We start from the raw sequence: 15,254 nt of genomic DNA, 5'->3' as shown, positions 1-15,254 counted from the left end.
CAACAGCGCCTCTTCAACCTCAAGAGGCTGAAGAAATGTGGCTTGTCACCCATAACCCTGACCAACTTTTACAGATTCACAAACTTCTACAGATGCACAATCGAGAGCATCTTGTCGGGCTGTATCACAGCCTGGTACAGCAACTGCACCGCCCTCAACCGCAAGGCTCTCCAGAGGGTGGTGCGGTCTACACAACGCATCACCGGGGGCAAACTACCTGCCCTCCATGACACCTACAGCACCCGATGTCACAGGAAGGCCAAAAAGATCATCAAGGACAACAACCACCCGAGCCACTGCCTGTTCACACCACTACCATCCAGAAGGCGAGATTTGATGCACCTGTACACTGAGAGATTGAAAAACAGCTTCTATCTCAAGGCCATCTGACTGCTAAACAGCAATCACTAACTCAGAGAGGCTACAGCCTACATTGAGACCCAATCACTGGCCACTTTAACAAATGGATCACTAGTCAGTTTAATAGTGCCACTCTAAAAATGTTTACATATCTTACATTTCTCATCCCATATGTACGTATATTCTGTATTTGACACCATCTATTGCACCTTGCCTTTGCTGCTCGGCCATCGCTCATCCATATATTTATGTACATATTCTCATTCACCCTTTTAGATTTTTGTGTATTAGGTAGTTTTCGTGGAATTGTTAGATTACTTGTTAGATGTTACTGCACTGTCGGAACTAGAAGCACAAGCATTTCCCTACACTCGCATTAACATCTGCTAATCATGTGTATGTGACCAATAAAATTTGATTTGATTTATACTGATATTTCGCTTGTTTGACTGTCTTGCGGAGGGAATAATTACACTGTTTATACTGGTATGTGCCTACATGTAGATACTGGTATGACGCTGGAGATAATGAATATTAGGTTGAAAGGGGTGGAATTGCCCTTTAATACAATTGCACAAAGGGCTTGATTAAGTCAGATCCACTTTAGCCAACATCGACATAGCGGTTGTTTTGACAGTGTCGGAAGTGGAACTGCGTTAGAGCTGTCAAATCCACAAGTGGCTCCTGGCATTACACCTAAAGTGGACATTGCCATTAGCTGCACGGAGTCAATCCCATGTAAACTTGTTTACAAATTCAAAAACTGCAATGTGAGATGTAATCTACACCTCAAATAGAATGATAGAAATCCTCATTACTTAGTTTAACTATTTTTCCATTTCAGTGTAATTATTTCTATATAGCCAATACTTTCTCGTTCTGAACTTCTAACACAAGTGGGACAGGTGTGGCTTTGTGAAAATGACCGCAAGAGCAGCTGCTCACCGATCTGACGGCTCCAATGCAGTTCCGACACCACCAACAAAATCCGCTATGCGGGTGTCTGCTATTGTCGGTTAACGCTTGATCTGATTGGCCTAAGACCTTTTAGGCACAGCCTGGATCTATTGTAATGACCGTATGATCAAATGTAGTGAGAGGACAGTAGTCTCACCAGAGGTAGGTAGTCTGGGGTCTTAGTGTCTGTGTGTTTCTCTGCCTCAGCAGACAGACAGTGGCCCTTCAGAGGGGCCTGCTTCCCAGAGGAGTTAGATGACCTTAGTCTGCCCAGAGGGAATCTGGAGCCAAAGAAGCTCTCCGCAGACTTGCTCTCCACTGAGCGTTGGGAGCGGGTGGAGGAGGTGCCGGACACGGCTGAGGGACTGGCAGGGTAGGGATTTCCCCCTGCACCTGAGAGAGAGGCACACCGGTTTGATCATCAATATTGAAGGGCTTTATTACAACAGGTTGTGGAGAGGTTATAGTGCAACAAATCGTGAACTCGGATATTGAGTAATTGAATGGTTGAAGTGTTCGGTTTGAGATTCAGCCAATGTAATAGCACTTACTGCTGTCCCAAGACTTCAGGCTGCATGGGGAGGCAGGAGTATCATCCCTGTCTGGGAAACAACCAAACAAAAAGTCTACTACTAGACCTGGAGTTCATTATTGTATGTAAATGTGTTACCTGTCAGGTATTTAAATGTCTGTAATGTCTACTTATGTCTATTTAAAAAATATATATATAATGTCTTTCATGTAAATATTAATTGTTTGTAATGTCTTTTTAGTTCTCTATCGGAACCCAGGTAGACTAGCTGACATCATGGCATTGGCTAATGGGGATCCTAATTCAAATGTAAATATACACACCATTTGACCTCTGTAGGTTTATTGTATTGTAGGTTTACCTGTGGAGTTGCAGGTGTCCTCAAATTCCTCACTGTCTCTGCTGGAGGGGCGACGGCCCAGTCCCACAGAGTAGGCCTTCTGTCTACGACTGCCTGACTGGGAGCTCCGCCTGTTCCCCAAACGCAACCCTACAACATGACAGGACAACAGTCACCACACACCACCGCTATCCAAACCATACTCCTCTGAGCCTGGTTCCTGTCTCTCTTCATAGGTTCCTGCCTTGTAGAGAGTTTTTCCTAGCCACTGTGCTTCTACATCTGCATTGCTTGCTGTTTGGGGTTTTAGGCTGGGTTTCTGTAAAACACTTTGTGACAACTGCTGATGTAAAAAGGGCTTTATAAAAAAACATTTAGTTGTTTGAAATTTGATTGATACAGACATCAGTTACCGTGCATATTATAAAATTAGGCCATGTGTTTTCAGGTTTGCTGTGACTGTGGAACTGTCTGAAGTGTTACCGGTGTTTCTCACTTCCACAGTGTCTGATGGACCCTTGCTGGTGTTGGCGTCAGTGGCAGTAAAGGCTGTGTACGTACAGATGATGTTACAGCTCTTACTGGTCTGGATGGCTTTCATACGGTACCGCTTAGCAGGCCCTGCAAAACAAGTATACAGCATACAATCAGTCATACACATAGAGACAGGTATACTACAAAGCAGGACCAATTAGTTAGCCATCTAACTTTGATAAGCAACAAGAAATAACTATAGATTTTCTTGTACATTAAAAAAAAGCTAAACTTAGATACAGTCAGGTCTAAAGATGAGCAAAAAGACTACAAAATAAATAATAAAAATACTGAGCTATATTGGCTGTGTTTACACATGCAGCCCAATTCTGATATTTTCCCCAATTATTGTGGAAAGAGCTGATTTTTATTCTTATTTTACTTAACTAGGCAAGTCACTTAAGAACAAATTCTTATTTTCAATGACGGCCTAGGAACAGTGGGTTAACTGCCTTGTTCAGGGGCAGAACGACAGATTTTTACCTCGTCTGCTCTGGGATTCGATCTTGCAACCGTTCAGTTACTAGTCCAACGCTCTAACCACTAGGCATCCGATAGAGTTCCAAACACCCCAGTTGCATTGAAGCTGTTCTGGCTCGTTGCGGCCCAATTCCCTATTAAGACACTTCGTGTTGGTGTTTCCTTTATTTTGGCAGTTACCTGTAGCTTACTATTTGTATTATTTTATTTATAGTCTTTTTTGCTCATCTTTATCAAGTGTGCCAATCATTTCGGACCTGACTGTATGCGTTTTCGTTTGTTGAATCAATTACACCATATCCATTTCAAGCTTATCTTTCAAAGACATTAAGTTACATCAGAATATTTAGGCAAGTTAGCTGGCTAACTCTTTGATCCTGCTTTGTAGTATACCCCTCAGTGCTCAACTAATCAAGGCTGAAGCAAAACCCAATCCCAAAGTTGAGGAACACTGGTGGAAACCCTCACCGTGCTCGATGTCACTCTCCTTCTCCGCCATCTTCTCAAAGTCCCTGATTGCAGAGCGAGCGGTCAGCTGGTGGATAATTTCCTCCCAGAGGTCTCCCCTTCCTCCCCCTTCTCCCCCGGATGTCCCTCCTGTCCCCTGGTCCTCAGAGGCCCAGAGTTGTGTTAGGTCCACGGTGACCTCCCAGGAAACAGGCCTGCTTCCTAGGAGGCCGTGGATAAGGGAGCGGCACTGGGCAGGGGGCGTGGGGGGGTCGTCCAGGGGGGCGGCGGTAAACAGGTACTCCGGGTCGGTGAAGCTGTCCCAGTCCAGAGGAGAGACAGGGAACAGCAGGCCGTCTAGCGGGAGAGAAAGATGGGTAGAAGGAGAGGGTTAGTGGATGGATGGAAAAGAGAAAGAGAGTTTGAGGGAGTTTAGTTATAGACATCAGTCTAGGAGGTGAAGAACTTCTTATGGCTGCGGGATTGATATGACAACAGCCAGTGAAAGTGCAGGGCGCCAAATTCAAACAACAGAAATCTCATAATTAAAATTCCTCAAACATACAAGTATTTTATACCATTTTAAAGGTAATCTTGTTGTTAATCCCACCAAAGTGTCCGATTGCAAATAGGCTTTACAGCGAAAGCCCCACAAACCATTAATTTTAGGTCACCGCCAAGTCACAAAAAAATTCAGCCATTTTTCGAGCCAAAGAGAGGAGTCACAAAAAGCACAAATAGAGATAAAATTAATCACTAACCTTTGATGATCTTCATCAGATGACACTCATAGGACTTCATGTTACACAATACATATATGTTTTGTTCGATAAAGTGCATATTTATATAAAAAAATCTCAGTATACAGTGGCGCGTTACGTTCACTAGTTCCAAAAACATCCGGTGATATTGCAGAGAGCCACATCATTTTACAGAAATACTCATTATAAATGTCGATGAAAATACAATTGTTAGACATGGAAATATAGATACACTTCTCCTTAATGCAACCGCTGTGTCCGATTTTTTTTTAACTTTACGGAAAAAGCAAACCATACAATAATCTGAGTACAGCTTTCAGACAACAAAGCAGCCAAAAAGATATCCGCCATATTGGGTAGTTAACAGAAGTCAGAAATAGCATTATAAATATTCTCTTATCTTTGATGATCTTCATCAGAATGCACTCCCAGGAATCCCAGTTCCACATTAAATGTTTGATTTAGTTCGATAATGTCCATCATTTATGTCCAAAGAGCTACTTTTGTTAGCACGTTTGGTAAACAAATCTAAAGTCACGGAGCGCGTTCCCTAGTTGCAGACAAAATGTCAAAAAGTTCCGTTACTGTCCGTAGAAACATGTCAAACGATGTATGGAATCAATCTTTAGGATGTTTTTAACATAAAACGTCAATAATGTTCCAACCGGAGAATTCCTATGTCTGTAGAAAAGCAATGGAACCAGAGCTAACTCTCGTGACCTCGCCTCAGAGCCTGTGGCAATCTGCCAAACACCTGGCGCATTCCTCTCTCATTCGCCCCCACTTCACAGTAGAATCCTCAAACAAGTTTCTAAAGACGGTTGACATCTAGTGGAAGCCTTAGGAAGTGCAGCATAACCCATATCCCACGGTGTATTCAATAGGGGCTGGGTTGAAAATCGACCAACCTCAGATTTCCCACTTCTTGTTTGGATTTCTTCTCAGATTTTTGCCTGCCATATGAGTTCTGTTATACTCACAGACATCATTCAAACAGTTTTAGAAACTTCAGAGTGTTTTCTATCCAATACTAATAATAATATGCATATATTAGCGTCTGGGACTGAGGAGCAGGCCGTTTACTCTGGGCGCATCTGGGCACCTTTCATCGAAGCTACTCAATACTGCCCCTGCAGCCATAAGAAGTTAACCTACTGGAGTCAGTGAGGCTCCTGCGGGACAGCCCTCCTCTGGGTGTAGGCTGGTTCTCCCCATCGCTCTCCTCCAGCTTCCCCCCCACCGCCTGATCAAAGGAGACTCTCTCTAGTGCCCTCCGCAGGCGGTGCATGTCCAGCTCACCCTGGGGGGAGGAGAAACTCCTTGCGGACAAGGCTGAGCGAGCCAATGCCCTCTGTCTCCTTCGAGATTCCTCCCCTCCACACAGACGCCCTGCCTGGATTGTGACAAGGGAAAACGAGTACACTGGGTTCATAAATATTTACAGCAGTGTAGTCTAATGACTAAAGTATTGAGGTGGTTCAAACTGCAGTTGTAAACTAAGCCAGTCCTACCTTTTTTGACACGGAATCCATATTCTCGGAGGAGGCGGGCTGTTGCCATGGCGACTCGCCCCAGCGGGACAGGGTGCTTCTCTGTTCGGGTGGAGCCATCTTCTCGAGGCCCTGCGGCAGGGAGCCCGTGTCCAGGCACGGGATGGGGAGCAGATCATGGGGGTAAGGGCCTCCCATAGAGTCGGAGATGGAGGGCGTGTGAGTGTAGGGCAGCCCCCTCTCACTGCTCAGGGAGCAGCGGGTCAGAACATACTGCTCCTGGATGTAAGAACTCTCCTGGATCCTACGACGAACATCACTGGACCATTCCACCTCTCCTGTGGATGAGATATCAGAGGAGAGCTTGGAACACAGTTATAATCATTGTGCTTCAGGTGTAATATGCACAAAGCCAACGGAACTTTACAGGTATTGGATTGAGGAAACTGTTTTTTGAGTGACCATGTCTTTTTTGAGTGTCAGTATTTCACCTGTACTAGTCCCAGTGTCGGTGTCTTTGGCACAGGAGAACTCTGAGGAGATTTCCCGGGAGATTTCCCTCAGTGCCTCCTCTAGGTCTGCGCCTTCTGATGATGTAACCAGAGGGAGGAGCTCAGACACGGAGGGAGGGGACAGTTCGTCGTTGGATAGGCCGAACACAGAGCCCACCGAGCCCCGAGACAAGCCTTTATAGCCCCGACCACGCCCCTACAGAACACACAAGGCGAGAGAAGGGACTGAGTTTACTTTTCTATGCTGCACAGTTTACATGCTGTCCACAAGACAGGACACTTGAAAGCCTTTCCAGAGTGGATAGTTGGACACTCACCTCAGTCTTCTTGCCTCTGAAGCTAGACACATCGTACAGGGTACAGTAGCCAATCAGGCGATTCCCCGGGTAAAGTGGAGGGATCTCATTGGGTGACAGGAGCGCCTCCATGTTATCAGGCAGGTACCAGTCTATACGTACATCTGTGAGGACTGGCTCAAAGGCCTTCTTCAGGGACTTTATCAGCTGTGGGGTCAGTGATTAGGTCAACATTAGGGGTTAAAGGTTGATTCAAATGTGTTTTTATTTTTAGGTTGAGGAGGGAAGCAATAATCTTTGAATGTTAGAGTAGAGTGTGTGCCCCCAGTAGCCTACTACAGTATTTCCCCAAAGTGAAATTATTTAAATGATTTACTTTCCCCACTAGGGGTCAGTGATGTGACTACAGTGATGTCGCTTCTCACCTTGGGCTGCAGCCTCTCCTCATCACCCAAGAACTCTGTGGTTCCACCTGTCACCTTGGCAACGCCCTGTAGGAGCCTCCTGCAGGCTCTGGGGCCCAGGCCAAGACCAAAGCACCTTGGATAATAATAAAATAGCCTCTTATTCAGTTGAGAGAGAGAGATAATCTATCTACTGTCGCAATTTAGACAGATTTATTAGTTAGGGACTTTAAAACCAGGTGATCTATGATGGACTTACTGTGTCCTTCGTATCTAAACCTGAATTATTAGCTACACACAGCAGTGTTGAACACAACACTGAGAGCAATCAAATGGCATTTCACTAATTGAATGGCTGAAAGGGCCAGACTAATTGAAAAAGCCAAGTGACGGACAGCGTGTTGCTCTGCTCTGAATTCAGCTTCGTCTGTCTGGCAAGGTAGACTCATTGTCCCACATGAATATCAATACACACACACACACACACACACACACACACACACACACACACACACACACACACACACACACACACACACACGCTAGGGTTAGAGGTTGGAATCACATTTGTAATATGACTGCTCACTACGTACCTCCATCTTCTCTAACATAGCCAGTGTGCTGTCTGGAATAGCTGGGCTACCAGTAGAATACTAATGAAGGATAAATGGAGTTATTGTTGCACAATGCCCAGGGAGCTGGGGAGGGGGGGGGGGGGCAGACCAGACCAGAGTGGCGTGGTAGTAACTGCAGAGGGAAGCAATTAGTGGGATTAATGGGTGTGGCTTATATCTGATACTACATATTGCATCAGCCACTCTCTTTCTAACTCTCTTTTTCTTGCTCTCTCTCCTTCCAAACACACGGACTTACACAGACACACTTTATTACCGCAATGTTCCGGGTTGAACCTACAGTGTCACGTTTGATCAATACAGTAGGTTTTAAATGCTAAATGATCCCATTTCTACTCAGTCTACCAGCTGCCAACAGACAATACCTGGCAGCACAAGTGTTCCTGCGGACCAGCTCCAGCACCTTGCCCACACTGCTGACGCTGCCGTCTGTGATGATGAACACCTGGCGGGGGCAGGAGCGCTGCACAGGCTGCTGATACACCCAGGACAGCGCCCCCAGCAGGTTGGTTTCCCGCATATCAGCCCTCATCTTCTGGATGTACTCACAGGACTGTGCCAAGGTCACCTGGGGAGAGAGGGGAGTGGAGCGGAGCGTAAGGGATAGGGGAGGGGAGGGACAGATATGATTACAGCCTATTGGTTCATATTGATGGACACGTTAGATAAGCAGTGTATGATCACCAAACTATTCTTCTAATGAATTTAATCAACGAGGGGGCATAAAAACGTAAGGGTAGCATACATCTACTGTACACTAAAGAATTGACAGAGGGATAGTATGATATATATCAGATTGGGCGAGGAGAAATGAGGGGCACTTACGAGTTTCAATAAATCTCTTGTTATCTGTCTGGTAGAACGGGGTAAATACCTTCCTATTGTTTGATATGTAAACATTGGAATGGTACAATTGATTGGAATTGGAATAAATCAAACAGACATAATCCTATATTACTATTGACGTTAGAATGTAATCAAGCCTTGTCCAACCTGTAAGGCAATACAAACGTAACAAAGCCCATAGTAGACCATCACTGAACAACATAAACAGTGTAGGTCACCCAACGTCAGCACCTGCCTAAACCCAGATCACAAACACCCATGACAATCTGTGATTAATTAAACCAGACAGAGGGAGAGAGAACAGGTTAGGTGGCTATTGCTCATGCTCGTTTTTCTCATTGTAATATGCATGAAAGGTCACCATATGTTGTTTAACTGCTGTTTGTCCTTGCACAGCCCTGCTGGCTAAAACCTGATACTCAGCTGCTAGGGCAACCCTGGTGTGCGCTGACCTGGACTCTGAATGAGGTGGAACAGAGAGGGGGACAGGACAGAAGGTCCACAAGTGATTTTTTTTTTTTTTAAGTTCATCAAGGTCCTGCTGAGAACACCTTGTCTGACTGAGCATGTTAAGCTCTTCACTTAACGTGGTTTGTAGATCTTCATACATGTAAGGTTGCATGGAAGCTCATGGTTGCTCGGCGAATGGAGACCTATTGTCAAGGTTACACAGTATATTTCACATTCATTTGGCGATTGAGCCCTGCAGATTTCTCTTAATGCATATATATGGATCTACATAATGGATCTGCATAACAGATGGTGGGGGATATCAGTGCAAGTCAATAATGGATTACTTCTTTGAGGTGTGAAAGCATCTGACAAACTTTGACTTTATAGGGTGAACTATTCCTTTGAGCTCTGATGTAGTACTTACATCTGTGCAGAGCTTGCTGGTGGTGAACAGGGCTTTGATGGTGGTGCCGAAGCCTATGATGTTGAGCATAGTGCCTGGAGGAAGACTCTTCAGAGCTACCACCATTGGTTCCTTGGGACAGGAAGTAGACATGGGTTTAGTATACCATCTATTGCACCGTGCCCATGTCGCTCGGCCATCGCTCATCCATATTTATATGCACATATTCTCATTCACCCCTTTTAGATTTGTGTGTATTAGGTACTTGTTGGGGAATTGTTAGATTACTTGTTAGATATTACTTCACTGTCGTAACAAGAAGCACAGCTTGGCACAGCTTGGAAAATTCCAGAAAATTATGTCATGGCTTTAGATGCTTCTAATAGGCTAATTGACATCCTTTGAGTCAATTGGAGGTGTACCTGTGGATGTATTTCAAGGCCTACCTTCAAACTCAGTGCCTCTTTGCTTGACATCATGGGAAAATCTAAAGAAATCAGCCAAGACTGTCACACCCTGGCCTCTGTTATATTGATTTTCTTTATTAGTTTAGTTAGGTCAGGGTGTGACATGGGATGTTTGTGTGTTTTGTCTATGTTCTATGTTGCTTGTGTGCACTTAGTTCGTTTTAGCTTCACGATCGTTTGTTTTTTTGTTCGTTTAGGAAGTGTTTGTTTTTCTTCATTAAAAGAAGATGGCTTTCTTTCACGCTGCGCCTTGGTCCACTCTTCTGCCTCATTACGACGATCATGACAAAGACCTCATAAAAAAATGTGTAGACCTCCACAAATCTGGTTCATCCATTTCCAAACGCCTGAAGGTACCACGTTCATCTGTACAAACAATAGTACGCAAGTATAAACACCATGGGACCACGCAGCCGTCATACCGCTCAGGAAGGAGACGCGTCTCCTAGAGATGAACGTACTTTGGTAAGAAAAGTGCAAATCAATCCCAGAACAACAGCAAAGGACCTTGTGAAGATGCTGGAGGAAACAGGTACAAAGTATCTATACCACAGTAAAACGAGTCCTATATCGACATAACCTGAAAGGCCGGTCAGCAAGGAAGAAGCCACTGCTCCAAAACCGCCATAAAAAAGACAGACTACGGTTTGCAACTGCACATGGGGACAAAGATCGTAGGCTTGCAAGGGGGAGGCTTGCAAGCCGAAGAACACCATCCCAACAGTGAAGCACGGGGGTGGCAGCATCATGTTGTGGGGTTGCTTTGCTGCAGGAGGGACTGGTGCACTTCACAAAATAGATGGCATCGTGAGGGAGGAGAATTATGTTATATATTGATACAACATCTCAAGACATCAGTCAGGAAGTTAAAAGAAAGTCAGGAAGTTAAAGCTTGGTCACAAATGGGTCTTCCAAATGGACAATGACCCCAAGCATACTTCAAAGTGGTGGAAAAATGGCTTAAGGACAACAAAGGCAAGGTATTGGAGTGGCCATCACAAAGCCCTGACCTCAATCCTATAGAAAATTTGTGGGCAGAACTGAAAAAGCGTGTGCGAACAAGGAGGCCTACAAACCTGACTCAGTTACACCAGGTCTGTCAGGAGGAATGGGCCAAAATTTACCCAACTTATTGCGGGAAGCTTGTGGAAGGCTAGCCGAATCGTTTGACCCAAGTTAAACAATTTAAAGGCAATACTACCAAATACTAATTGAGTGTATGTAAACTTCTGACCCACTGGGAATGTGATGAAATAAATAAAAGCTGAAATAAGTCATTTTCTCTACTGTTATTCTCACATTTCACATTCTTAAAATAAAGTGGTGATCCTAACTGACCTGAGACAGGGCATTTTTACTCGGATTAAATGTCAGGAATTGTGAAAACGGAGATTAAATGTATTTGGCTGAGGTGTATGTTAACTTCCGACTTCACCTGTAGGTGTATTTTTATCCCTTCCCCTTCACTATGTCTGTGTTTTCTCCATCCTCACCTTGATGCGGTGGATGTTGCTGCCGCTCATGCTGCCGCTGCGGTCTATGAGGAAGAGCAGTTCCCTGGTGGCACGGTGCAGCTCTGGAGGCTCAGACAGCAGGTCCGGACAGAAGTTGAGCATCAGGACCGGGCTGCTCAGGATGTCCTTGTGGTACCGCTTTCTCACAAACTCCAACTGTACAGGAGGATTGATTGATAGAATTTATTAGACAATTAAAAAAACATATACAGGCAGAATATACTGTGTGTTTCTCCAAATAATGTATAGATGTATTATAAGGACGTGAAAGACTATTTGCTGGGTACTGGGCTGGGTAAATAGTTTCAAGGAAATATAGTGAAGCCACACACTGTTGTTTGCGCCCACTGATTGTTTCGCTTTCAGTCCAGCTCACCTTCTTCTCTGGTTCCAGCTCTTTGCGAGCACAGCGAATGAAGTCGCGGCGGGAACAGATCTGCTGCTCGTATTGGCTGAAGGTGAGCCGACCCCTCTCCAGGATGACCAATGGGCTGTGAGGCTCTGGAGTAGAGAGTTGGGGGACAGAACTCATGATCAGCGAGATAAGGAAGGAGGCCATCAGAGACTATTGTGACACACGCACACACACACACACACACACACACACACACAGACACTCTCTCTCACCGCTGAGGTGCAGTATGATCTCTATGTGTCTGTCATAGGGGTGTTCCTGTGCCAGGGTGATGTAGGTGGAGGAAGCACTCTGGGCGCTTGGGTCTGCATCTGCCCTGAGTGCATGGGTAGGGCTTTCCAGACCTGGGCAGGAGAAAGGGACAAGAGAAGCCCAGTTCAACAACAACACTTAGGTGAAGGGGACAGGGGTAGGGGCCAGCTAGAGGAAGAGGTTAAGGGAAGGGGCTAGGGAAAGGGTACACTCCCTCTCAGACAGGCCGGAGTGATTCCACTCCCATACAGGCCCTCCTAGTGCCCAATCTGATTGAGTAGCCTAATTTCCCCAACCTAATATCTTGACTGCTGCAGCCTGGCCCTGTTCCAAACACACCCACTACCTCCTTCATTTCTCAGCTCCCTTACTCTGTCCCTGTCCCTGGGCTGCCTCACTCTGAGCTCCTTGTCCCGCCTCCCCAGACACATTTCATATATCACTGTGGGAGTGCCAGGGCCAATTGTATCTGTCACTATATCATTACAGGAGACAGGCTAAAGATAGAAAGTTGTTTCTCCCACCCACTCAAGTGTTTGCTGTACTCAAAGAACTCTGCGTCACCAAACCAGGAGGAGACAGGGATGATATTGTAGTGATCCTCGCTATGTGAGCCAAGTGGCACGATGCATAGGGTGTTTGCCTTTCACACCAGTGACCCGGGTTTGCTTCCCTGCCCTTTCATTTGCTACATTGGTGTCAAAAGTGGGACGGCGGCTGTAAGGCCATCGGAATTGCACGGCCCAGATGTGTGAGGGGGCTGAGTAGCTGAAGCACGGGGATGTGCTTTCCTGTTCTGAGGGGGCAGTGTATCAAGCCTATATGAACCAAGTTACAATTACCACCAAGTGGGTTAGCCCTATTTGCGTGATGCGTAGGGTGTTTGCCTTTCATGCCAGTGAACCTGGTTCACTTCCCTACCCTGCTGTTCGCTACAAGAGCAAAGCTACTTTGTGGGAAAGAGGTATTTTGACATCAATGGGACTTCCTGGGTAAATAAATGTGGGCCGATAGATGGGTACATAATATGGGTATACCAGCCAGCAGGCATGCCCCTCGGACCAGCAGTTGGAAGTTGAGCTCATAGGGTGCCAGGTTGGTGGCAGGGCTGGTGAAGATGGCATGGGCACACTGTTGCTCCGAACCCAAAACCCTCTCCTGTTTCCCTGAGGTGGCTCCAAAACAACTGGTGGGTCTGGGAGGGAAATATTAAGCACCAGAGTTAGAATTACACATGACCTTTTGGTCGTTCCAATAATATGGGATGATGTTCTTTTTTTCAACACTTGTGGGAATGAATATAATTGACATCAAACTCCCAAACATTTAGATAATTTTGAAGGGGGAGGGAAATACCCTGTTTCGTCGGATTTCGCCCCATTTTCGCTTTTGCTTGCAGTCACCCGTCCTGTGGCGATGGGAGTGAGTACTGTTGGGAAGACCAGGCGGATCGCGCCACTCTTCAAGGTGGGGAGTTCCACGGTCGTACTTATGACGACAGATACGATGTCCATCGAGCCAATGACCCCTGTGCCTACGATGAAGGTGGTTCGCTCCAAGTCTTCGTCTAGGATGAGATGGCCTAAAAGACAGAGATCCAGGTAAAAATGGTCAGTGCATGGTCCCATGGATTGAATAGAATCCTGACATTCACTTCAAGTCGATACATTTTTTACACTGCGTGAAAGCCATTTCACGAAGAGGCAAGACGCCAAATCCTTTGAGCTTCAGTCCTCTGCCCCCATCCTACAAGATTATACCATTATGTTAAATGAATCAAGTGAATGAGGTAAAGGGTATTTCTATTCTGGTAGAGATTCTTTACTCATCTAAAGTTCTATGCATCTGAATGTATAGCCTACAAAGTTATTTATAAAGAGAGTTCCAAGATTCATAATACGATTACGTGCCTCTGTGTTGTGATGTGTTCAGAGATAGGTAGGAGGTCTCTCTGAATGAGAGGAAGACCAATGCCATGTCTCCGGGTGGGCGGTCTCACTAAATGGATTAGCTTGAGACTCTTCAATAAAAGCCTACCTGATTTTTTTTTAGCGGCTGGTTTGGATGAACAGGGTATTAGGTACAATTTTACATTTCAGTCGTTTAGCAGACACTCTTATCCAGAGGCGCATTCATCTTCAGATACAGTAGCTAGGCGAGACAACCACATGTCACAGTCTTAGTGTCACGTTCCTGACCTTATTTTCCTTTGTTTAGCTTTGTTTAGTTGGTCAGGACGTGAGCTGGGTGGGCAGTCTATGTTATTTGTTTCTTGTTTAGGTTCATTGTTAATTAGCCTTATATGGTTCTCAATCAGGGGCAGGTGTTTGACGTTTCCTCTGATTGAGAACCATATGAAGGTAGGCTGTTCACACCGTTTGTTGGTGGGTGATTGTCTTCCGTGTCAGTGTATGTACCACACGGGACTGTTTCGTTTGTTTAGTCTGTTCCTGTTCGTGCGTTCTTCGTGTTCTGTAAATTCTCATGTTCAGGTCGGTCTACGTCGTTTATTGTTTTGTAATTTTTCAAGTGTGCTTCGTGTTCGTCTTGTTTAAATAAATTCATCATGTATTCCACACAAGCTGCGTTTTGGTCCGATCCATGCTCCTCCTCAGACGAGGAGGAGAACAATCGTTACACTTAGTTAATACATTTTCCCTCCGTAAAGAAGCTATCAGCAAAGTTAGTGCTAGTGGGAAAGACAAGTGCAAGGTCTTTTAGGGGGACGGGGGGGATAAGAGAGCTTTATTATTTAAGATGCTGAAGAGTTAGAGTTTCAGACACTTTCAGAAGATTGGCAGGAACTCTGCTGTCATAACAGGGACTCTGCTGTCCTAGCATCAAAAATGTTTACTGTCACACACCAGATAGGTGCAGTGAAATGTGTTGTTTTACAGGGTCAGCCATAGTAGTACGGCGCCCCTGAAGCAAATTCGGGTTAAGTGCATTGCTTAAGGTCAAATCTACAGATGTTTCACCTTGTCGGCTCGGGTATTCAAACCAGCGACCTTTCGATTATTATCCCAACAACCAAGCGCTACCTGACGCCCAATAAAACCGTCAATAAAACGATCACATAGAATGGCGGCTGAGAGAGAGTTGGGAGGCAGAGGGGAAGCAGAGGGGTGGGGAACAGGAATGATGACTGATGTGGTA

At 45.4% G+C, this 15,254-nt stretch overlaps 1 protein-coding gene across 1 annotated transcript in view; it reads right to left on the bottom strand.

Annotated features, from left to right (window-relative positions):
* Nucleotides 1-15,254, bottom strand: part of vwa5b2 (von Willebrand factor A domain containing 5B2) — a 33,932-nt gene that overhangs the window by 3,387 nt on the left and 15,291 nt on the right. The window contains exons 4-20 of the mRNA XM_055884071.1: nt 13,455-13,680; nt 13,136-13,293; nt 12,059-12,190; nt 11,808-11,932; nt 11,411-11,587; nt 9,472-9,582; nt 8,114-8,316; nt 7,135-7,249; nt 6,731-6,916; nt 6,393-6,609; nt 5,923-6,239; nt 5,567-5,804; nt 3,672-4,007; nt 2,673-2,810; nt 2,211-2,339; nt 1,869-1,919; nt 1,475-1,710 (exon numbers count right to left, since the gene is read on the bottom strand). Of these exons, the coding sequence (XP_055740046.1) occupies nt 1,475-1,710; nt 1,869-1,919; nt 2,211-2,339; nt 2,673-2,810; nt 3,672-4,007; nt 5,567-5,804; nt 5,923-6,239; nt 6,393-6,609; nt 6,731-6,916; nt 7,135-7,249; nt 8,114-8,316; nt 9,472-9,582; nt 11,411-11,587; nt 11,808-11,932; nt 12,059-12,190; nt 13,136-13,293; nt 13,455-13,680 (3,095 nt within the window). The remainder of the gene's footprint in view (nt 1-1,474; nt 1,711-1,868; nt 1,920-2,210; nt 2,340-2,672; nt 2,811-3,671; nt 4,008-5,566; nt 5,805-5,922; nt 6,240-6,392; nt 6,610-6,730; nt 6,917-7,134; nt 7,250-8,113; nt 8,317-9,471; nt 9,583-11,410; nt 11,588-11,807; nt 11,933-12,058; nt 12,191-13,135; nt 13,294-13,454; nt 13,681-15,254) is intronic.

Source organism: Salvelinus fontinalis, chromosome 26, assembly GCF_029448725.1.
Source record: "Salvelinus fontinalis isolate EN_2023a chromosome 26, ASM2944872v1, whole genome shotgun sequence".
NCBI classification, from domain to species: domain Eukaryota; kingdom Metazoa; phylum Chordata; class Actinopteri; order Salmoniformes; family Salmonidae; genus Salvelinus; species Salvelinus fontinalis.
Note: the sequence above shows the minus strand (reverse complement) of the source record. Positions and strands in the feature narration are given on the sequence as shown.